This window comes from Eschrichtius robustus, chromosome 12 (assembly GCF_028021215.1).
Source record: "Eschrichtius robustus isolate mEscRob2 chromosome 12, mEscRob2.pri, whole genome shotgun sequence".
Classification (NCBI taxonomy): Eukaryota; Metazoa; Chordata; class Mammalia; order Artiodactyla; family Eschrichtiidae; genus Eschrichtius; species Eschrichtius robustus.
Genome location: NC_090835.1, coordinates 48754490 through 48777774, shown reverse-complemented (window position 1 = coordinate 48777774; position 23285 = coordinate 48754490). Strand labels below are relative to the sequence as shown.

The 23285-nt window shown below is 43.3% G+C and overlaps 1 protein-coding gene across 4 annotated transcripts in view; it reads left to right on the top strand.

Annotated features, from left to right (window-relative positions):
• The window catches only part of DLEC1 (DLEC1 cilia and flagella associated protein), a 103566-nt gene that overhangs the window by 11515 nt on the left and 68766 nt on the right, over positions 1–23285 (top strand). For all 4 annotated transcript variants that reach the window (XR_011075663.1, XM_068557875.1, XM_068557874.1 and 1 more), the window contains exons 3-5: positions 1011–1532; positions 2874–3024; positions 22461–22571. Coding sequence is in view for 3 of the 4 variants with exons in the window: in XM_068557875.1 (XP_068413976.1) it covers positions 1149–1532; positions 2874–3024; positions 22461–22571 (646 nt within the window). In the remaining variant the exon portion in view is untranslated. The remainder of the gene's footprint in view (positions 1–1010; positions 1533–2873; positions 3025–22460; positions 22572–23285) is intronic.

Here is a 23285-nt window from a genome sequence, read left to right as displayed (position 1 = left end):
AGCTCCTGATAACCACTGTTGTTTTCTGGTTTGCATTTTCTATAAACGGATATCCTCTAAATGGAAGCATTCATTATGTATATGTAGCCCTTTGAGAATGGTTTCTTTTATCCAGCATAATGTATTTGACATTCATCTATGCTGTCGTGTGTATCACTAGTCTGTTTCATCTTTATTGCTGAGAGTATGCTGTATATAGATGTACCACAATTTATTTATCTTTTTATCAGTAGAAAGGACATTTGGGTTTTTTCCAGTTTTTGGAGATTATGAATAAAGCTGCTCATACAGGTCTTTGTAGGCACAAACGTTCTCATTTCACTTGGAATAACACCTAGTTGTGGGACTGATGTGTTACTTTTTAAGAAACTGCCAAACTGTTTTTCAAAGCTGCTATACTGGTTTGTGTTCCTGTTGCGATACATGAGAAGTTGCTCTACATCCTCACCCGCGCTCACGTGGTTCGTTCACCCGTTTGTTCGTTCATTCAACTTCTTGACATTCTACTAAGTGTGTAGTGGTATTGCACTGTAGTTTTAATTTCCACTTCCTTGATGGCTAATGACGGTGAGTCTATTCATTCTTCTAAACCTCTGCTTGGTCTTCACTTCTGCCAAAAACCCACTGTACTCGCTTTCTCTGTAGACTGGTTAAGTTCCTGTCCTTTGTGGTTCCATGACAACAAACAGTTTCTCCACCTTGACCGTAGCCCACTAAACTGCAGTTGTTTTCCTGTTCTCGCCTTGCTCAACACTCTGGTCACACACACACACACACACACACACACGGTTGTGAGCTCCGAAAGGGCGGAAGCTGCATCTTCCTTTGGTATCTCCAGCTCCTAGCACAGACCTGAAACAATCTTTATACAATAAATATTAAATGAACGAATTAATAAATGCTGAACAAATTAGAGAATGGGCAGGTGAAAGTAAATAGGAAGAAGCTTTTGCAATGAGACGGGCCTGGCTGTACCAATTAACTCTTTCTCTATCGGTCCGCACACTAAGCTCCTCTCAGTAAAGTCGACACTGCCGTACGAACGTTCACGAAGATGACGACTCGACAGCACCCTTTAACAGACGCAAAGCGGAAGAGGCGGGCCGGAAGTAGAAGTGCGGCAGGGAGTTAGCGGCGTCTCAGTTGCCATGGAGACTGGAAGAGGAGAGCGGCAGTCCGCAGAGTCTGGGTCCTACGCCTTCGCTGGGGCGACGTGGACGCCAACTCCGCGTCCGACCCGGATCCGCAGCCCCAGCCAGTCCTCCCTCGCCTACTCCGAGTCTTTCTACCACGGCTTCGGTGGTCGGCCCCGCCGCGTCTCGCCGCTCACGCTCCGGCCGCTCCCCGAGCCGCACCTGCTGCGCCTGCGCCCCACCTCGCTGCGCACCCAAGACATCTCTTACTTGCTCACCGGCGTCTTTCGCAACTTGTATACCGCCGAGGTGATTGGCGAGGAGGTGAGTGAGAGTTTGATCAAGGCCCGCGGCAGCGAGGATGCTTGGCACGAGGAGTTCGTGGACCAGCTGCAGCAGGTAACACGGCCCCAGCGTCCCGCGCGCTTCTCCCCGTGCTCACCCGAGGCGCGGCGGCGTCACCGCGTGCGGGCGACCCAGGGCGCGACTCAGCCACTCGACAAGAGTCAGCCCCTGTTGGGTGCCGGGCACTGGGGATGCAGCTGGAAAAGAGCAGACCAAATCCATGCCGCCGTATATCCGACATTCTAGTGGGAGGACACTCTACACACGCGCCTAGGTGAATAGACACATTCTACACACATAACGGCATATATCTCCAGCACCTATCTTTATTTCCCTACACGCATACACACATTATATATTACATATATAAATGAAACGACGAGGCAGAAAGCTGAATAGTTGTTCCCCGGAGATGATAACGTCACGTCCGCTTTGGGGTGCCTGCCCTTGTGCCACAAACCACAATCTTTTTTTTTTAAACTTTGGGTTTTTATTTTTATTTATTTATTTATTTATTTATGGCTGTGTTGGGTCTTCGTTTCTGTGCGAGGGCTTTCTCTAGTTGAGGCAAGTGGGGGCCACTTTTCATCGCGGCGCGCGGGCCTCTCACTATCGCGGCCTCTCTTGTTGCGGAGCACAGGCTCCAGACCCGCAGGCTCAGTAGTTGTGGCTCACGGGCCTAGTTGCTCCGCGGCATGTGGGATCTTCCCAGACCAGGGCTCGAACCCTTGTCCCCTGCATTGGCAGGCAGATCCTCAACCACTGCGCCACCAGGGAAACCCACGAACCACAATCTTATCGAGGCATTCATGCCCAGATTTTAGGAAGCATGCCTAGGCTCTAACAGCAACTCTGCTTCCGTATCTGTATAAGGAGGAAAGCAGCTGACTTGAGTCCTCTCTGCTGAGGCTGACTGCTAAACAGGCCATACTGCCCACAGCTCCCTTCAAGGAGTCTCAACTGTGTGCTTTCAAGCAGCTGAGATCAACTCTGAAGGGGCTGATAGCTGGAGGCTCTCAGCTCACTATGCTCCCTGCAGCCAGGTAGCAAGTCCTTCCTTGAAGGGGGTCTGGGTGACACAACCCTTTGTCTGCCACAGGTGGTGTGTTAACTCATATTTGGTATTTCACAGTTTAGATGGCAGCTCTCTTTACTGTGAAGCCAGTAGTCAGGAGACGGGATTTCAGACTTGGCTCTGTAATTGACTTTACTGTGAAAGCTTTAAGCCATTTCCTTCTGTGGGTCTCAGAGTTCAGATCTGTCTGGTTAGACCAGATGGTCTCTGCAGTTCTGTGACTGTTCTGTGCTTCATGGGAAGCCCTGATGCTGGGGTGGGATTCAGTAAAGCTGTGTGATCTCACCATATTTCTGTACATCTGATCACCCACCTGCCAGATTCGGGAGCTCTATAAGCAGCGGCTGGATGAAGTTGAAATGTTGGAGAGACATATCATTCAGGCCCGCGCACAGGCCCTTGCAGAGAAGGAGCGGGCCACGCACCAGGCCAAAGTACAGGTCCTTGAGCCGTTCATCAAGATGCCTCCAGGTGTGTATGATGAGCTCCTCTGTGCCCTTCACCCTGACTCCCCAGTTGTTAATATATTACTGTGTTTGCTTCATTACCTCTCTAGTCTTTTTCTGAACATCTGGAGAGTGAGTTGCAGATATGTTGTTTCATTACCGCAAAACACTCCAGTGTGCACGTCTCCAAAACAGGGACACTCGCCTACATACCCAGCACACAACCCCCTAAGCCAGGAAATCAGCAATGATGCAGCGTTAACCTCCACTTCACAGATGGCATGCAGGTTTCACCTGCTGTCCCACAGTGTCCCTTTCTCCTCTTTGGTCTAGGATCCTGTCTAGGAAGTCATGTTACATGTCATTGTCATGTCTCATTTTCAGAATTTTCATTTGGCACAGTTCTTTGAACTTTTCCTGTCTTTCATGTTCTTGACCGTTGGGTTTTTCCCCAATTTTTAAAAATTATGGTAAACTACACATAACATAAAATTTACCCTCTTAACCATTTTTAAGCATACAGTTCAGTGGTATTAAATACGTTCATAATCTTGTACAAACATCGTCACCATCCATCTCCATAACTCTTTTCATCTTGTAAAACTGAAACTCTATGCCCATGAAACAATAACTTCCCATTCCCTGCCTTGCCCCAGCCCCTGGCAACCACCATTCTACTTTCTGTCTCTGTAATTTTGTTTTTTAAAGTTACCATTCTGACCATTTATTTAATTTAATTAATTTATTTATTTACTTTTGGCTGCGTTGGGTCTTTGTTGCTGCACGCAGGCTTTCTCTAGTTGCGGCGAGCGGGGGCTACTCCTCGTTGCGGTGCTTGGGCTTCTCATTGCAGTGGCTTTCTCGTTATGGAGCATGGGCCCTAGGTGTGCAGGCTTCAGTAGTTGTGGCACACAGGCTTCAGTAGTTGTGGCTCGCCAGCTCTAGAGCGCAGGCTCAGTAGTTGTAGTGCATGGGCTTAGTTGCTCCGTGGCATGTGGGATCTTCCTGGACCAGGGCTCGAACCCGTGTCCCCTGCATTGGCAGGCGGATTCTTAACCACTGCACCACCAGGAAAGTCCCTATAATTTTTTTTCTTCATTTAAGATTTTTTTTTGATGTGGACCATTTTTGAAGTCTTTATTGAGTTTTTTACAATATTGCTTCTGTGTTATGTCTTGGTTATTTGGCTGAGAGGCATATGGGATATCAGCTCCCTGACCAGGGATCAAACCTGCACCCCCTGCATTGGAAGGTGAAGTCTTAACCACTGGACTGCCAGGGAAGTCCCTTGTCTCTATAATTTTGACTACTCTAAGTACCTCATATAAGTGAAATCATGCAGTATTTGTCTTTTTGCAACTGGCTTATTTCACTTAGCATAATGTCCTCAGGGTTCATCCATGTTGTAGCCTATGTCAGAATTTCCTTCCTTATAGGCTGAATAATATTCCATTGTAGGTACGTACCACATTTTGCTTTTCCATTCATCAGTTGATGAACTCTTGGGTTGCTTCCTGGTGTTAGCTGTTCTGAATAATGCTGCTCTGAACATGGTCATACAAATATCTCTTTGAGACCCTGCTTTCAGTTCTTTGGGGTTTATACCCAGAAGTGGAATTGCTAGATCTTACAGTAGTTCTATTTTTAATTTTTTGAGGAATCACCATACTGTTTTCCACAGTGCCTGTGTCATTTTTTCATTCCCACCAACAGTGCTCGAGGATTCCCATTTATCTACATCCTCACCAACGCTATTTTCTGGTTTTTCAGTGTGTGGTTTTTGTTTTTTGTTTTTGAGTGTAGCCATCCCAATGGGTGTGAGGTGATAGCTCACTGTGGTTCTGATTTGCATTTCCCTGATTATTAGTGATGTTGAGTGTCTTTTCATATGCTTATTTGCCATTTGTGTATATTCTTTGGAGAAATATCTATTCAGGCCCATTTTTAAAAAAAATTTTACTGGGGTATAGTTGATCTACAATGTTGTGTTAGTTTCAGGTGTACAACAAAATGAATCTGTTATACATATACATATATCCACTCTTTTGTAGATTCTTTTCCCATATAGGCCATTACAGAGTATTAGTAGAGTTCCCCATGCTATACAGTAGGTCCTTATTAGTTATCTATTTTATATATAGTAGTGTGTATATGTCAATCCCAATCTCCCACTTTATCCCTCTCCCCTTACCCCCCAGTAACCATAAGTTTATTTCCTATATCTGTAACTCTATTTCTGTTTTGTAGATAAGTTCATTTGTAATCTTTTTTTAGATTCCACTTATAAATGATGTCATATGATATTTGTCTTTCTCTTTCTGACTTACTTCACTCAGTATGACAGTCTCTAGGTCCATCCATGTTGCTGCAAATAGCATTATTTTGTCCTTTTTTATGCCTGAGTAATATTCCATTGTATATATGTACCACATCTTCTTTATCCATTCCTCTGTTAATGGACATTTAGGTTGCTTCCATGTCCTGGCTATTGTAAATAGAGCTGCATTGAACATTGGGTGCACGTATATTTTCGAATTATGGTTTTCTCTGGATATATGCCCAGGAGTGGGATTGCTGGATCATATGGTAGCTCTATTTTTAGTTTTTTAAGGAATCTCCGTACTGTTCTTCATAGTGGCTGTACCAGTTTACATTCCCACTAACAGTGTAGGAGGGTTCCCTTTTCTCTGCACCCTCTCCAGCATTTATTGTTTGTAGATTTTTTGATGATGGCCATTCTGACCAGCGTGAGGTGATACCTCATTATAGTTTTGATTTGTATTTCTGTAATAGTTAGTGATGTTGAGCACCTTTTCATGTGCTTTTTAACCATCTGTATATTTTCTTTGGAGAAATGTCTGTTTAGATGTCCCACCCATTTTTTGATTGGGTTGTTTGCTTTTTATGATATTGAGCTGCATAAACTGTTTGTATATTTTGGAGATTAATCCCTTGGCAGTTGCTTCATTTGCAAATATTTTCTCCCATTCTGAGGGTTGTCTTCGTTTTGTTTATGGTTTCCTTTGCTGTGCAAAAGCTTCTAAGTTTAATTAGGTCCCATTTGTTTATTTTTGTTTTTATTTTCATTACTCTAGGAGGTGGATCAAAAAGATCTTGCTGTGATTTGTGTCAAAGAGTGTTCTGTCTATGTTTTCCTCTAAGAGTTTTATAGTATCTGGCCTTACATTTAGGTCTTTAATCCATTTTGAGTTTATTTTTGTGTATGGTATTAGGGTGTGTTTTAATTTCATTCTTTTACATGTAGCTGTCCATTTTTCCCAGTACCATTTATTGAAGACACTGTCTTTTCTCCATTGTGTATTCTTGCCGCCTTTGTCCTAGATTAGATGACCATAGGTGCGTGGATTAATCTCTGGATTTTCTATCCTGTTCCATTGATCTGTATTTGTTTTTGTGCCAGTACCATACTGTTTTGATGACTGTGGCTTTGTAGTATAGTCTGAAGTCAGGGAGCCTGATTCCTCCAGCTCCATTTTTCTTTCTCAAAATTGCTTTGACTATTCATGGTCTTTTGTGTTTCCATACAAATTGTAAAGGTTTTTGTTCTAATTCTGTGAAAAATGCTGTTGGTAATTTGATAGGGATTGCATTGAATCTGTAGATTGCTTTGGGTAGTATAGTCATTTTGACAATATTGATTCCTCCAATCCACGAACATGGTATATCTCTCCATCTGTTTGTGTCATTTTAATTTCTTTCATCAGTATCTAATAGTTTTCTGAGTACAGTTCTTTTGCCTCCTTAGGTAGGTTTAATCCTAGGTATTTTATTCTTTTTTTTTGCCTGTGTCTGGGTCTTCATTGCTGTGCATGGGCTTTCTCTAGTAGCAGCAAGTGGGGGCTACTCTTCATTGCAGTGCACAGGCTTCTCATTGTGGTGGCTTCTCTTGTTGCAGAGCACAGGCTCTAGGTGTGAAGGCTTCAGTAGTTGCAGCACGTGGGCTCAGTAGTTGCGGCACATGGGCCCTAGAGCGTGCAGGCTTCAGTAGTTGTGGTGCATGGGCTCTAGAGGGCAGGCTCAGTAGTCGTGGCACACAAGTTTAGTTGCTCTGCAGCATGTGGGATCTTCCCAGACCAGGGATCAAACCTGTGTCCCCTGCATTGGCACGCGTAATCTTAACCACTGTACCACCAGGGAAGTCCCATATTCAAGCCCATTTTTAATCGATTGTTTTGTTGGTGTTGAGTTTTAGTAATTCTCTATATATCCTGGTTATTAATCCCTTATCAGATACATGATTTGCAAATATTTTCTCTTGTTCTGTGGGTTGCATTTTTACTCTGTTGGTAGTGTCTTTTGATGCACAATTTTTAATTTTCGTGAAGTTCAATTTGTCTATTTTTATTTTGTTGCCTGTGCTTTTGGTGTCATATCCAAGAAATCATTGCCAAATACAGTGAAATCACTGCCAAATCCAATGTTGTGAAGTGTTGGCCCTGTATTTTCTCCTAAGAGTTTTATTGTTTTAGGTCTTGCATTTAGGTCTTTAATTAATTTTGAGTTAATTTTTTGTATATAGTATTACAAAAGGGTCCAACTTCATTCTTTTGTGTGAAGATATACAGTTTTCCTAGCATTGCTTATTGAAAAGACTGTCCTTTCTCTATTGAATGGTCTTGACACTGTTGTCAAAAATCATTTGACCGTATGTATGAGAGTTTATTTCTGGGCTTTCTGTTCTAGTCCATTGATTTCTATGTCCATCTTTATGCCAGTACTACGTTGTTCTTATTATTGTAGCTTTCTTATAAGCTTTGAAATTAGGAATTGTGAATCCTCCAGCTTTGTTCTTTTTCAAGATTGTTTTGGCTGTTGTTTTTGGCTGTTTGTTCCTTGAGATTCCATAATGAATTTTGGGATGGGTTTTACTATTTCCATAACAAAAAAACATCCTTGGGATTTTGATAGAGATTTCATTGAATCTGTGTATTGATTTGGGTAGTATTGACATTTTAACAATATTAAGTCTTCTAATCCATGAACATCTAATGTGTTTCCATTTATTTATGTCTTCTTTCATTTTTTTCAGCAATGTTTTGTACTTTGTATTGTACAAGTCTTTGATCTCCTTGGTTAACTCTCAAGTATTTTATTCTTTTTGATGCTATTATAAATGGGATTTTCATAATTTCCTTTTCAGATTGTTCATTTTTAGCATATAGAAGTGCATCTGATTTTTGTGTGTTGACTTTATGTACTACTTAGCTGAATTCACTTGTTAGTTCTGACAGGTTTTTTGTGCGTGTGAAATCTTTAGGGTTTTCTATATATAAGATCATATCACCTGCAAACAGTAATAATTTTGCTTCTTCCTTTCCAGTTTGGATGCCTTTTATTTCTTTTTCTTGCCTAATTGCTCTGATTAGAACTTCCAGTACTGTGGTGACTAGAAATGGTGAAAGCAGGCATTCTTGCCTTATTCCTGATCTTAGAGGAAAAGCTTTAAGTCTTTCACCACTGAGTGTGATGTTTGCTGTGGGTTTTCATCTATGATTTTCATTATGTTGAAATAGTTTCCTTTTATTCTAGTTTTTTAGTGTTTTTTAAATCATGAAAAGGTGCTGAATTTTTTCAAACATTTTTCTGCATCAGTTGAAATGATCATGTGATTTTTCCCCCTTTCATTCTGTTAATGTGGTGTATTACATTGATTAATTTTTGTATGTTGAACCATCCTTGCATTCCAGGAGTAGATCTCACTTGGTCATGGTGAACTATCCTTTCAATATGCTGCTGAATTCAGTCTGCTAGTATTTTGTGAGGATTTTTGGATCAGTATTCATAAGGGATGTAGTTTTCTTGTAGTGTCTTTGTCTGGTTTTATATCAGGGTAATGCTGGCCTCTTGAATGAGATAAGAAGAGTTCCCTCCTTTTCAGTTTTTTTGTGAAAATTTTGAGGATTGGTATTAATTCTTTAACTGTTTAGTAGAACTCACCAGTGAAGCCATGGGTTCAGGGCTTTTCTTACTTCTTGATCTTACTGCATGTAGTAACCATATGATTTTGAGTAAACCACGTTATTTTTCTAGGTCTGTTTTCTCACCTACAAAATAAGGAGGTTGGACTGTCAGGGTGAATGGGTGAATTCAGGGTGAATGATAGTTGATCCTTGCTTTCATCACTTTCTAGCTCATCTCTGTGCCTTTTTTCTTTCCTAAGAAAGACGTCACACCCCTTTCCTCTTCTCTTCTATTGTCCCTCCCTCCTTCCCTATCAAGGTCCAGGCAGAGCTGGAGATTAGGCTGAGATCCAGAGTTTCCTAGAGAGTAACAGAGTGGCTTAGAAAGGGAAGCCTGACTCTGGCCTCTTAATCCTGCATTTGGTGACTAAGGGGACTTAGGATGGTGACACTTCTCTTGCTGGGAGCATACATTTAGCCAGTTTTCATAGTGCCTAGAATTTGATGTCTATTTGCACAAGATTGTCTTTTCCTATTTTGGAGTGGTCAGACATTTTATTTTTGTTCAGAATTATCAAGTTTTAGACAAACTTGCAAAACTGTGCTTTTATTAGGTGACTTTTTGAATAAACTCTTTGGTATTCTGGAAAAAAAAAGTGTGTTGCCTAGTTTCTACAATTTAGTGAATTTTCCAGTTTTCTTTCTGTTACTGATTTCTAAGTTTACCCTATTTTGGTTGGAGAGTATATGTTGTATGATATCTGTCTTTTCAAATCTACTGAGACTTAATTTATTGCCTAACATATGGTCTGAGAAATGTCTCATGTGCACTTGACAAGAATGTGTATGCTGCTGTTGTTTGGTAGAGTGTTCTATATGTGTCTATCAGATCTAGTTGAAATTGGATTAAGTCCTCTTTTCCTCACTTATCTTTTGTCTGGTTGTTCTATTACGATAAATGGGTATTGCAGTTTCCAACTATTATTGTAGAACTGTCTATTTATCCCTTCAAATCTGTCAATTTTTGCTTCATTATTTTTTTTAAATTTATTTATTTATTTTTGGCTGCATTGGGTCTTCGTTGCTGTGCGCGGGCTTTCTCTAGTTGCGGCAAGCGGGGGCTACTCTTCGTCACGGTGCACAGGCTTGTCATTGCGGTGGCTTCTCTTGTTGTGGAGCATGGGCTCTAGGCATGTGGGCTTCAGTAGTTGTGGCGCATGGACTTAGTTGCTTCTCAGCATGTGGGATCTTCCTCGACCAGGGCTCGAACCCATGTCCCCTGCATTGGCAGGTGGATTCTTTTTTTTTTTAAATTTATTTAATTAATTAATTAATTTATTTTTGGCTGTGTTGGATCTTCGTTTCTGTGCGAGGGCTTTCTCTAGTTGCGGCGAGTGGGGGCCACTCTTCATCGTGGTGCACGGGCCTCTCACTATCGCGGCCTCTCTTGTTGCAGAGCACAGGCTCCAGACACGCAGGCTCAGTAGTTGTGGCTCACGGGCCTAGTTGCTCCGCGGCACGTGGGATCTTCCCAGACCAGGGCTCGAACCCGTGTCCCCTGCATTAGCAGGCAGATTCTCAACCACTGCGCCACCAGGGAAGCCCCGGCAGGTGGATTCTTAACCACTGCGCCACCAGGGAAGCTGCTTCATTATTTTGATGGTCTGCCATTAGGTGTGTAAATGTTTATACTTATTGTATCTTCTTGCTCTGTTGAATCTTTTTTTAGTATATAACGTCCTTCCTTGTTTCTTGTAATCTTTTTTTTTAAAATAAATTTATTTATTTATTTTTGGCTGCGTTGGGTCTTCATTGCTGTGTGTGGGCTTTCTTTAGTTGCGTTGAGTGGGGGCTACTCTTTGTTGCGGTGCATGGGCTTCTCATTGTGGTGGCTTCTCTTGTTGTGGAGCATGGGCTTTAGGGTGCACAGGCTTCAGTAGTTGCAGCAGGCAGGCTCAGTAGTTGTGGCTCACGGACTCTAGAGTACAGGCTCAGTAGTTGCGGCGCACAGGCTTAGTTGCTCCGTGGCATGTGGGGTCTTCCTGGACCAGGGCTCGAACCCGTGTCTCCTGCATTGGCAGGCGGATTCTTAACCACTGCACCACCAGGGAAGCCCCTTGTAACCTTTTTTGATTTAAAGTCTACTTTGTCTGTTATTAGTATAGCCACTTCTGTTCTCTTCTTTTTTTTTTTTTATAAATTTATTTATTTATTTTTATTTTTGGCTGCCTTGTGTCTTCGTTGCTGCCCATGGGCTTTCTCTAGTTGCAGAGAGCGGGGGCTACTCTTCGTTGTGGTGCGCGGGCTTCTCATTGCGGTGGCTTCTCTTGTTGCGGAGCACGGGCTCTAGGTGTGCAGGCTTCAGTAGTTTTGGTGCGCGGGCTCAGTAGTTGTGGCTCACAGTCTCTAGAGCGCAGGCTTAGTAGCTGTGGTGCATGGGCTTAGTTGCTCCGCGGCATGTGGGATCTTCCCGGACCAGGGCTCGAACCTGTGTCCCCTTCATTGGCAGGTGGATCCCTAACCACTGTGCCACCAGGGAAGTCCCTGTTCTCTTCTGGTTACTATTTGCATAGAATATCTTTTTTCATCTTTTCACTTTCAGTCTATTTGAGTCTTTGGATCTAAAGTGAGTCTCTTGTAGACAGCATCTAGTTGGATCATGTGTTTTTACCTATTCTGCCAATCTCTGTCTTTTGGCTGGAGAGTTTAATCCATGTACATTTAAAGTAATTACTGATAAGGAGGAATTTCTGTCACTTTGCTATTTTTTTCCTATATGCCATGTATCTCTTTTGTCCCTTATCTCCTGCATTACTGTCTTCTTTTGTTATTTAGTCAATTTTTGTAGTGAAATGTTTACATTCCTTTCTCATTTCCTTTTGGGTATATTCTATAGCTGTTTTCTTTGTGGTTACCATAGGGATGACATTTAACAACCAAAAATTATAACACTCTAATTTGAATTTATACCAGCTTAACTTCAATAACATACAAAACTTGTTTCTTTACATCTCCATCCCCACCCCTTTTGGTTGTTGATGTCAGAATATTACATCTTTATACATTGTGTGCCCAGAAATACCAACTAATGCATTAGTCTCTTAAATTACGTAGAAAACAAGACATGAAGTTACAAACCTAAGTTACTATACTAGCTTTTATAATAATCAGCTTTATATAATACTAGGTTTTAATAATACTAGCTTTTATTTTTACCTTTAATAGTTTTTTTTCCTTTAAATGTATAATATTAGTCTCTTAAATCATGTAGAAAACTTTTATGATTGTCCATGTATTTCCTTTGTTGAGATCTTTATTTCTGCATGTGTCTTGGAGTTACTGTCTAGTGTCCTTTCATTTCATGTTGCAGGACTCCCTTGAGCATTGCAGGGCAAGTTTAGTGGTAACAAATACCCTCAGCTTTTGTTTATCAAGAAATGTATTAATTTCTCCCTCACTTTTGTAGGACAGTTTTAGTGGATATAGGATTCTTGGTTAACAGTTTTTCCTTTTAGCACTTTGAATATATTGGCCCACTGCCTTCTGGCTTCCATAATTTCTGATGAGAAATCTGCTGATAACCTTATTGAGGATCCCTTGTATGTGACAAGTCACTTCTCTCTTGCTACTTTCAAGATGCTCTCTTTGTCTTTCAAATGTTTGATTATAACATGTAACATGAGTCTCTTTGAGTTCATCTTATAGTTCATTGAGCTTCTCGGATGTTTATAGTCATGTATTTCATCAAATTTGGGAAGTTTTCAGCTGTTATTTTTTCAGATATTCTCTCTGCCCCTTTTTCTCTCTCCTCCTTCTAGGATTCCCACAATGTGTGTTGTTCACTTTCTGGTGTCCCACAGCTTCCTTAAGCTGTCTTTACTTTTCTTCAATCTTTTTTCCCTTCTGTTCCTCAGACTCGATAATTTCTGTTTTTCTATCTGCAAGTTCACTGATTCTCTATTCTGCCTGCTCAAATCTGCTTTTGAATCCCTTTGATAGTGAATTTTTCATTTCAGTTAGTGTCCTTTTCAGGTCCAACATTTCTTTTTAGTTTCTTTGTATGTTTTCTGTCTCTTTATTGGTATTTATATTTTTTGGTACATCGTTTTCTTGAGTTTCTCCACATGTTCTTTTAGTTCTGTGTGCATCTTTAAGACAGTTGTTCTAAAGCCTTTGTCTAGTATGTCTGCAGTCAGGTCTTTTTCAAGGACAGTTTCTGTTGATTTAATTTTTTCCTTTGAACAAGGCATACTTTCCCGTTTCTTTGTATGTTTTTGATTTGTTGTTGTTGTTGTTGTTGTTAGAAACTGGGCATTGAATCTAATAGTGTTGTAACTCTGGAAATCAGATTCTCTCCCTGCCCCAGAGTTTGCTGTTTTTTGTAATTATTTTTTGGTTTTGTTTTTTTAATTACTGTAGGCTGTCTGTGCTGAGGGTCAGCCTGAGATGTAATCTTAAGGTCTTCTAGGTCTTTTCTGAACCCTTCTCTGGGTATGTGTGGTCATGTTCTAATATTCCACTGATCTGCAGTTGTTTTTGAACGTCTTAGTCTTTAATATCTGGCTTCCAAAAGGGGGAAAAGAGAAAGATGAAGGGGGGGGGGGTCCTGGCCCTTTAAATTCCCTGGAAGTCGGCTGGTGTTGAGGCTTTCCATTAACACTGCAGCCAAAGAGGAAGGTAATGCTGTGCCTCTTTGTCGAGGCAAACCCTCCCCCAGCTTTCTTAATCTTCAAGCAAGTTCCCCATCACCCACTTTCCTGAAAATCCCAGCAACAAAGCTGCCCTCAGGCCCCTGATCAACCAGCCAAGCCATTCACCACTACTGTCCAGAACTCCATGTATACTCGACCTCAGGCCACTTCTGCCATACAAAGTAAACAATTAGGTGTGATGCTCAAGGCTCAAGCCTGGGAAAGATTTCCCTACATGGTGTCCTTTAGGGCCACGCCTGAGTAAGGCTGTAATACAGCAGCAGCCCATTTACAGCTAACCCCAGTGTATCATGCTGACCCATCTCTGGACCAGACTGGGTTGCTGTTTTTAACTTTGATTTACAGAGAATTTAGAATATACACCTAAGTAAATAGAATAGTATATGAACTCCCATTTACCCCTAACTCAGGCTTAACCATGGCCATTTCTGTCCCACCTATTTCCCCCCTCATGATATTTTAAACAAGTTGCATACATTATATAATTCCACTGTAACTATTTTAGTATGTATCACTAAAAGATAAGAAATGCTTTTGAAAAATAATGACAACATTATTATTACACTTGAAAATAGCAATAATACCTTAATATCAAATATCCAGGAAGTGTTCAAAATCAGACCTGAGTTTTTGTTCCTGTCAGTTGATCTTCGAAACTTTCCCATGAAGCCATAGGTATGAGTTGAGGGAAAAGCACTGGAGTAAAGGACATAGACAGTCTGGACCACCAGTTGATGTAATTAGCATGTGTCTTTTGGATCTGCTCAGGCCTAATCCCAAATATGCCATTTTCCCATTGTACAATGGATTGCTACCGTGCCCTCCCAATCTTATGACTCAGTGGATCTGATAATACCCAGTCAAGATGAGTAGCTCTGGATGAATAGTCACTCGATGTCCCATAGTCAGTGCTGGGTCTATGCTCAAGCCCTATAGCCCATTTTTCAAATGATGAGTCATTCTCTTTCACAGTAGGCAGAGTTTTGCTCCAGAACCCTGAGTCTGTGTGACATCTCTCCTACTGGGGCTTTCTAGAGACTCTCTACAATATTCTAATCCACCGTAGATACCTTTGGATTCGTTGCATTTTTGTGTGTCATGTGGCTTTAATGGCAGGACAGCTTCAGTCATAGCCTGGACATGCCGTAGAGCTCTCTCTTGCTTTGAACCCCACTCAAAACTGATAGCCTTTCAGGTCACCTAATAAATGGTTTGGAGCAATATTCCCATGTGTGGGATATGCTGCCTCCAAAATCTAAAGAGTTCTGCCAATTACCACCCTTCTTAGTGGTAGGGGATACAAAATGCAGCTAGTCGTCCTTTACTTTAGAGGAGATGTTCTGGCATGCCATTTATTTATTTAATAAATAAATAAATTTATTATTTAGGGATTTAAATTTAAATTTAGGGATTTATTGGATCCCTAAAAATTTCTTCAGTGTGTCAGTGTTGGAGGACAGAGGGAATGAAAAGCACCCACCAAACTGAGAAGGCATCTTGAGAGTGAAAAATGAGGCAGGCAGCTCCATATAAGCAGTGGATCAGTGGGTGAGATTGGGATCGGGTGGGCAATGATGCAGAAGCATTCGCAGCTGTACTCCACACCGCAGAGGGGCCATTGGGATAATTTCATAGTTAACCTCGGGTATGGGGCTAGGTGCTTGGAAACAGTACGTGCATTCCTAAGTTAAGATTTGTGAATGGGTGGGGCTTCCCTGGTGGTGCAGTGGTTGAGAATCCGCCTGCCAATGCAGGGGACAGGGGTTCGATCCCTGGTCCGGGAAGATCCCACGTGCTGCGGAACAACTAAGCCCATGCGCCACAACTACTGAGCCAGAGTGCCACACTACTGAAGCCTGCATGCCTAGAGCCTGTGCTCTGCAACAAGAAAAGCCACCACAATGAGAAGCCTGTGCACCGCAACGAAGAGTAGCCCCCGCTCACTGCAACTAGAGAAACCCCGTGCACAGCAACGAAGACCCAACACAGCCAAAAATAAATAAATAAAATAAATTTATATTAAAAAAAAAAGATTTGTGAATGGGTAACTAGTCTTGTGGGCACCAGGAATACATCAGGGAAGGTTTTTCATCATTGTTTGGGGACTAATAGAGCATAGCGGCTACCTGGTCCTAATGATTATTAGGCAATATCTATTAACTACAAAGCCCTTGATGACAGAGAAGTGATTCACTACGCAGTACAGTCCTGGGTAGGGTCATTGAAAGGAGAGGAGAAACTGTAAGGGCCCAAGATGGCGTCAGTCATGCTAACAGCCATACAGTCAGGAGCCTGAATCTTCTAGTCTTGCTAAACTACTTACCACTTCATGATCATCAAGTCCAGTTAGGAAGTCAGCAGTATAGTGGACTGACATGATGTTGGGCAGAGTGTCAAGACAACTGAGTTCCCCACAGGCTCTGTTGGTTAGAGAGCAGGAGAGTCAGCATGCTCTTGTGGTGAGACAGTGATTGTGTGCTGATGTCCTTCTTACATAAAGGCAAATTGCTGTAAACCTTCCTTACCAAGGAGGATAGAGAACACACTTGCCAGACCAGTAGTCACATGTCGGTGCTAGAAGCTGGCCAGTAAAGATACCACATTCGGTATGGCAGCTGTGACTGGGGCTACCACGTGGTTAAATTTATGGTAGCCCATTATCATCTACTCTGTTTGGCTTCTGCAGGAGCCAGACAGATGAACTGAATAGTTTATGAACCCTTATGTATCCATCACTTAATCCCAACAAAACTATCATCCCTGTATCCTTTAAGTATTTGATGATGGTGCTAATCTCGGCAAGGGGAGAGCGTTGCTTCTGCTGACCTCGAGTGTTCAGATGAACCTGGAGGTTCAGAATTCTCAGGTTCGTGCACCTCAGTGCCTCATTCCAGGTCTTTGAGTCTTACTCTTTTCCTGTCAGGGTCCTGACTTTGATACAGGAGACCTGTTGATGCTGTGCATTCAGTCTCCTTTGCTATTCTGCTACCCTCAGTTAGATCCCATATCTGATTTTCGCACTGTCTGCCCTGCAACTTAGATGAGAGTCTCGTTAGACATTGCCAGAGACTCTGACTTTCATGGTATACCTTGAGTTGTTAGTTAGTTGACGTGAGCCTATAATTTTCTTTTTTTTTGAAAGCTTCCAGAGCAGTTAAAAGCCAGCCAATCCTTGTAATTACCATTGACCCCATACCATTCAGGGGTCATAGCTATCACAAATGCCAACACTTCACCTTTTACCACATCCCAGTTTACCACATATGAGAATCTTAGTTATTTGATGCTATCATACACCCAAGAATTACCAGCAATGCAATCCTTTTTGCCATCTGACTAAAGAGTGATCCAGCTCCAAAATCCCAGCCTGATAGTCTTCATTCTAGTCTGGAAGCAATTGTTTTAGCCAGTTTCTCCCAAAAGCAAAGCCTGGATCAAATGTTTTCATGCAGGTAGTTTATTTGGGAATGTGATCCAGAGAGAAGGTATGCAGAACAAGGGAAGTGGAACAGGGAAGAAGGGAAAGATGATATAAAGATTTGTCGTTCAGTTGGCCTCCACTACAGGTGACGCGTGCTCAGTCCCACAGGACCTTTTGAGGAGCCTCATGAAATGGATCTCAGAACCACCAACCGCAGGGAGATGAAAAGGGGAAATATATCTGTTGGCTCCTGACCGCTGTTGGACAAGAGTGCCCCCCTAGTGTTAACTCCCTGTCTTAACCAGTCCAGGATGCTGTAACAAAGTACCATAGTGGTGATCATTTTGTAATGTATAAAAATATCGCAGCACTATGTTGTACACCTGAAACTAATATTGTAAGTCAACTATACTTCAATAAACAAACAAACAAACAAACAAAATTCCCTGGAAGTCACTTCAGCTGGAGGAGAAGGGGCTTGACACAATGGGGGGAGGTGCCTCTTTGCCTACACCTCTGTGGTCAGAAGCAGTCATCGGCAGTCAGAGCACAAATCCCAGGTATTTGGAGGACAGGGTCCTTTTGGCTCACCCAGGCTCCCACAGACTGTGCAGGATGCCCCAGAAACACGTGCACAGATGCCTGCCCTGGGACCGGGAGTGAGGGGTGGGTAGCTGCTACCATGCTAAGAGCTGAAGTCCACTGCAATTTCCTGTCCAAGCCTTCCCCTGGAAGTTACAAGTCTTCAGTAGATGCCATGGTTACCAAACAGTTCCGTTAGACTGATTCTGCCAGCGTGCCTTTCGCCTAGGTGGGGAGACAGAGTCCTGGCGCTTTACTCCCCATCTTCCCAGGATCCTCTCTCCTGACAGTTCTTGACAGGCCTCCCCCTCTGTGGCGTGGCTCTAACGTTTCCCCATGACCAAACTCAGGCTCGCGCTTGGCAGCAGCGCCATGCAAATGACGCTGTGCTCCTCTCGCCGCAGCACGTCAGGAGGCCCGGGTGATGCTAGCCTTGATGACCTGGTCAGGTTGGTGTCTCCGCATTAAATTCGCCGTGTCAGATGATAACTGATCAGTGCTTTGTGGAGAGGTATTCTCACATTTGACCAATATCTTTTTTCCTCATCAAAGCTCCATCAGCCCTCACTAAAAACTCTTTTCTAAGTCAACCATCTCTCTGGCAATGCTTTCTTAATTTATTTGTTAAAGAAATTGGGTCATTTTTCCTGTACACTTGTCCGTAGTCTGGATTTTGCTGATTTCAACATTGTGGTGTCGTTTAACCTGTTCTCATGATCCCTGTATTCCTTGCAATTCAGTAGTTAGTTGTAGAGACATTATGAGGTTTAAGTTCAATTTGGGGGGCAGAAGGGGAAAGACCAGTTCAGAGATGGTGCTGTGTACTCCCTTCAGGAGGTACATGATGTCTCTGTTTTCGTGATATTGCCAGTCTTTGCCCAGATCTGTTGTTTCATTAGGGGTTATAAATTATAATGAAGTGCTAATGATACTGAAATACTTCTATGAAGAGAAACTCTTCGGCAACTACTTTGATTACTCCAAGATAGGAGCAGAATTAATTCTTTCCCCTTATCTGCCAGTTTTTAAAATAGTGAGCTGGTTTCCCTAACATCTGCCAACGATGACTAATGAGGTTTGGTTAGTTGGTTTTTAATATCATTATGACCTCATAGGTTTCATAACTACAATTATATTTATTCTTATTGATGCTCGAACTGTCCCATCTTTGGCCAATTAGAACATTTTCTAGTTGACACCTGACTCTTCTGACACAACATTGGTTGTCTGTTGTAACTTCCTTACTTTCTGGAATGGTCAGATGTTCCAGGTTCTTCTTGTATATTTATTGCCCCAGACCTGGAATCAGCCGTTTCTCTAAGAAGCCCTGGTTCCTTTATTCCGCCCCACCCCCCCGCCGCAAAGTCTTTGATCTATCCTCCTACATCCCTGAAAATCATCATTTTCCAGGTTAGTAGGGACAGTGCTTTTAGGGTTGGGAGACCTGACATATCTGTGGCCTGGAGGGAGGGAGAAGTGGAAGATACAGTGGCTTCGGAAAGCATTACACTCATGGGGTCCTGCTGGGGACCAGAGGATGGGTAAGATGCTTTGCATATGTTATTCCACTGAATCCTTCCAACAGCCCTGCGAGGTAGGTTTTCTCTCCATTTTACAGGTATAGGAGCTGAGAGAGGAGCTCAAGTAACTTCCCTAAATTCCCACAGCTCAGAAGGGCTGGGACCCAGATTTGAACTTGTGTCTGCTGTTAAAGCCCATCTCTTTCTTCTCTCAAGAGGAGGAGGAAGGCCTGTTGTCTAGGCACAGTGTCACACGGGTGTAGATGACTTCCCCTTGGGTGTGGCTCTGAGTGTGAGGCCCCATGCCATGTCAGGTCTGCCCCCTCTGAGGCTCAGCCCCATTAGACAGTGAACACTCAGTGTAGAATCCATATCTCCTCCTGTTGCCCCTTCTCTGCAGCAGAGTCGTGTAGCTGCCAGGCCCCCTCCCTCAGTCGTGGATTTAGGCAGAGATTATTGGTAGCAGATTCTCAAGGAAGATTTATTGGTTGCCTGATATCCACTGAGTCCCTGGAGTCTGATACTGTCCCTGTCTTTGGTAGGGTTCTTTTGGTTAGAGATCAGGGGAGATTAAGTAATTATTTGTTTGTTTATTTTTAATGAAAGTGGAATAAAACATTGAGAACTGGGAAATGAACATCAGCCAGGAGAGTTTCCCAATGACCTTCATTTTATGTTTTTACCCAAGATAATATTAAGTTGTAATCAGACATTATCCGCCCTGGTTTCTCAGCCTTCTGCTGGCAATGTTTCTCTTTTTTATTTCAAAAGTAGCAGAAGTAGAGACCTTAATCCAGTTTCCTGGACACCCCTCTGATCCCTGCTTCTCAGGGCAGGGCGAGGTGACCCAAGAACCTCTTTTATAACTTGGATGATTGATGGTAAGGACATTCCCCTGAAATCTTTGTTATTTGAGGCACAGAAGCAGACTTTCTCTGTTTGCTGATACAGACGTCACATGGTGGAAAACATGCGTAAATTCTCCAGACAGAGGGAGAAAGATCAGAATTCAGCAGAACGTCCTGTGCTTTTGTTCCCTTCCCTTGCTGGTATCTTATCTGTATTATCTTTTGGGGAATGGAGCAGCCAACCCCTTGCAGAGCCGTGCTCAGGAGCAGGGTCCATATAGGAAGCCCACCCTTCCCAGGTGGAAGAAGACGGTCACAAGGCCAGTTCAGGGTGCCCAAGACTCACCTGGTCCACGGACCAGGCCTGACGTGGAGAGAAACTTCCCAAAGACCTGATAAGAAACTGCCGCTCCCACCCCCAGACACAGCACTGAACTGCCCATACCCTCGGGGAGGACCGTGGGAGTAATGGTATCAGAAGACAGAGGATACACCTCCTTGCAGCATGGCCTTTGCCCTTTTTCTGGAAGCTTTATTTTATCTTTTAATATTCCAAATAGGCCATCACCAGAGTACTCGGGCACTGGGCTGGACTGTGTCAGCTGGCATCACTGCCACTCCCTGGGGAGGTCTCTGTATTGCAGAGGAGGGGCCAGGGACCCACATTTTCCCAGCATGGACCTTTTACCTGTGGTTCCGGGATGGGTCACTGATGAGAGGCTCTTGGTGGGTTTTGGAAGGGGAGGGCCTCTGTTCTCCAGAAGCAGGCAGATGACCGAGCAGCTGTGGGTTTCATAGCAGAGTCCAGATCACGTCCTGAGAGCCCCCTGCTTCAGTGCTGCTGGCTGAAGTTGTTAATGATGAATTCCCTGAGCTCTCTCCCACTTTGTAATCCCCTGCGTTCAACAAGTGCCTTCCCGCCTTTTTTTGGCCGCCGCGTGACTTGTGGGATCTCAGTTCCCCAACCAGGGGTTGAACCTGTGTCCTTGGCAGTGAAAGCGCAGAGTCCTAACCACTGGACTGCCAGGGAATTCCCTCAACCCCTTTATATATGGTACACATAGAGTAATTCCTGTTTTCCTTGTCAAAACTTGACTATTACAGTAATAGGCCAAATCTCAAAATTCTTAAATTAACATATTTGATGGGAGAAACATGTGCTCTTCACTTGTCTCACCTGTACCTTTGGTTATAGGGAACCTCCGGAGGAAAAGGCCATTTAAAGGCACCATGTTGGTTAATGGAGCAAGCAGTAAAGTTTGAAAACTTTCAAGTCTTCCATTCATCCTGTTTACTCCTTAATTTTTATCAAAGTAGTCGTGTACGTGGTTTTAAAAAAAAATCAAATTGTTTCTAATGAAATATAAAAAGCCCCCACCTACGTATGTCATTACACATTTCTCCAAACCCATAGACTTCACACCACCAAGAGTGAACCCTAATGTAAACTGCGGGCTTCATGTGACAATGATGTGTCAGTGTAGGATCATCAGTTGTAACAAATGTACCATCCATGGGGGACGTTGATAATGGGGGAGGCTCTGCATGTGGTGGGGGGAAGTGGGTATATGGGAAATCTCTGTACCTTCCCCTCAATTTTGCTGCAAACCTACCACTGCTCTAAAAAAGTCTATTGAAAAATCCTCCACCTCACCTCTCCCAACTTCAGTCCACTTGTCAGAAATGGCCATTTTTAGCTCTAATTCTTCTGGAAACCTCTAAATAACACATCTTTTCTACTGTTTCCTGGCTCATCAACCATAGATAACATCAACTTCCCACTCTATTAAATGAGATTTCCTCTCATGTGTCTGCCAGTCGGTTGGGGGTTGGCTGATCTAGCTGGGCTTGGCTGGCTAGATCAGCGTCCAGCTGTGGGTCCAGCTGAACTTGGCTCCCTGCTGCAGGTTGGGCTCGGGTCTGCTCCACGTGGACTCCTGCTGGGGTCCAGGATGAAGGGGCAGGAGCTCTTCTCAGGATGATGGCAAAGGCACAAGAGGGAAGGCTCAGCTGCACGAGCAGCTTTCAAAATCCTGCCAGCCTTTCATGGTCAAAGCACATCACATGGCCAAAGTCAAGGGTGAAGAAGTGGGCTCTGTCCCTAGTAGCAGGAACTAAACACTCACATGGCAGGGGGAGTGGATACAGAGAAGAGTGAAGAATTGGGGCCACTCATCAATCTACCCTATTTCTCCTAGCTCTGTTTTGTTATAGACCTCTCTGCAAGTAACTGTATTTTAGCTCAAATAATACCACCACACAGCCTTGCCCAATGGTTGGCCTCTTTTAAGTGGCCAACTTAAATACTTGCTGGTTAGTTTCTTAAATCTCAAAATGACCACAGGGTTCTAAGAATTTTGTTAGGTGGTTTAGGCTTGGAGGATGAAGAAAGATTGGGTGTAGTTTCTTTGATGTCAGTGTGCCTTGAAACACCTTTTCTCATTCTCTTCTGTGTAGTGAAGACCGTCTTCAGGTGGTGTGTGGACAACGAGTTGCTACAGAAGCATCATTTGATCTGCCCGAATGATTACTACAGCGATACAGTGCCCTTTTGCTCTGCACCTAAAGGTAATGCCTCTGTACTCTCTTTGTACCCTCTTCGAGCCTCTGATACCATTCCAGGGAAGTCCTGTAGCAGTGGGACCACACCAGCCACCTTTGCTGCTATTTCCTTATTCATAGATGTTTTTTTCCACTTTTCTGGAATTTGGTAGTGGCTCTTGGGAGGCTCACCTCTGAGCATGCCACTTCCTCACTAGCTCCCTAACATGTACAAGATAGAAGTCTCAGCTCCTCAATGCGGAATCTGACTCTCTAGTCTGTTGCCCAACAACAAGATGTGAAAATGTTTAGGAATGGAGTTGAATGAACCAAGAGAGGGAGGGTCTGAAGACATATGAGCCAGGGAGCAAGTTTTTGATGGAGTCAGAACATGGACCTAGGGGTTCTGCATACCCCTTACAGGCCAAGAGCAACTTTGAGTGTGGAGGGAAGTTTGGGTAGGGAGGCAGAGAAGGATGTGTGTGTGATACTGGGCCAGTTTTCTGTGCTGTGGAGGCCAGATCTTCTGAGAATGAGTGGAGTGGGAGGCTGTGTTGTGGGCTTAAGCAGCAAGGTAGAATTTCAGAAGAGCCGCCATGTAGATCCTGTGGCCAAACATCGGGATGGCGGCCTGGCGGTGCCAGGCTCCAAAGACGAGCTTGTCAGCAGCCCCAGTCAGTGGGACTCTGATGATCTCTGGGGGACCGGAGCTGAGAAGGCATTTGGGGTGGGAGGATTGGG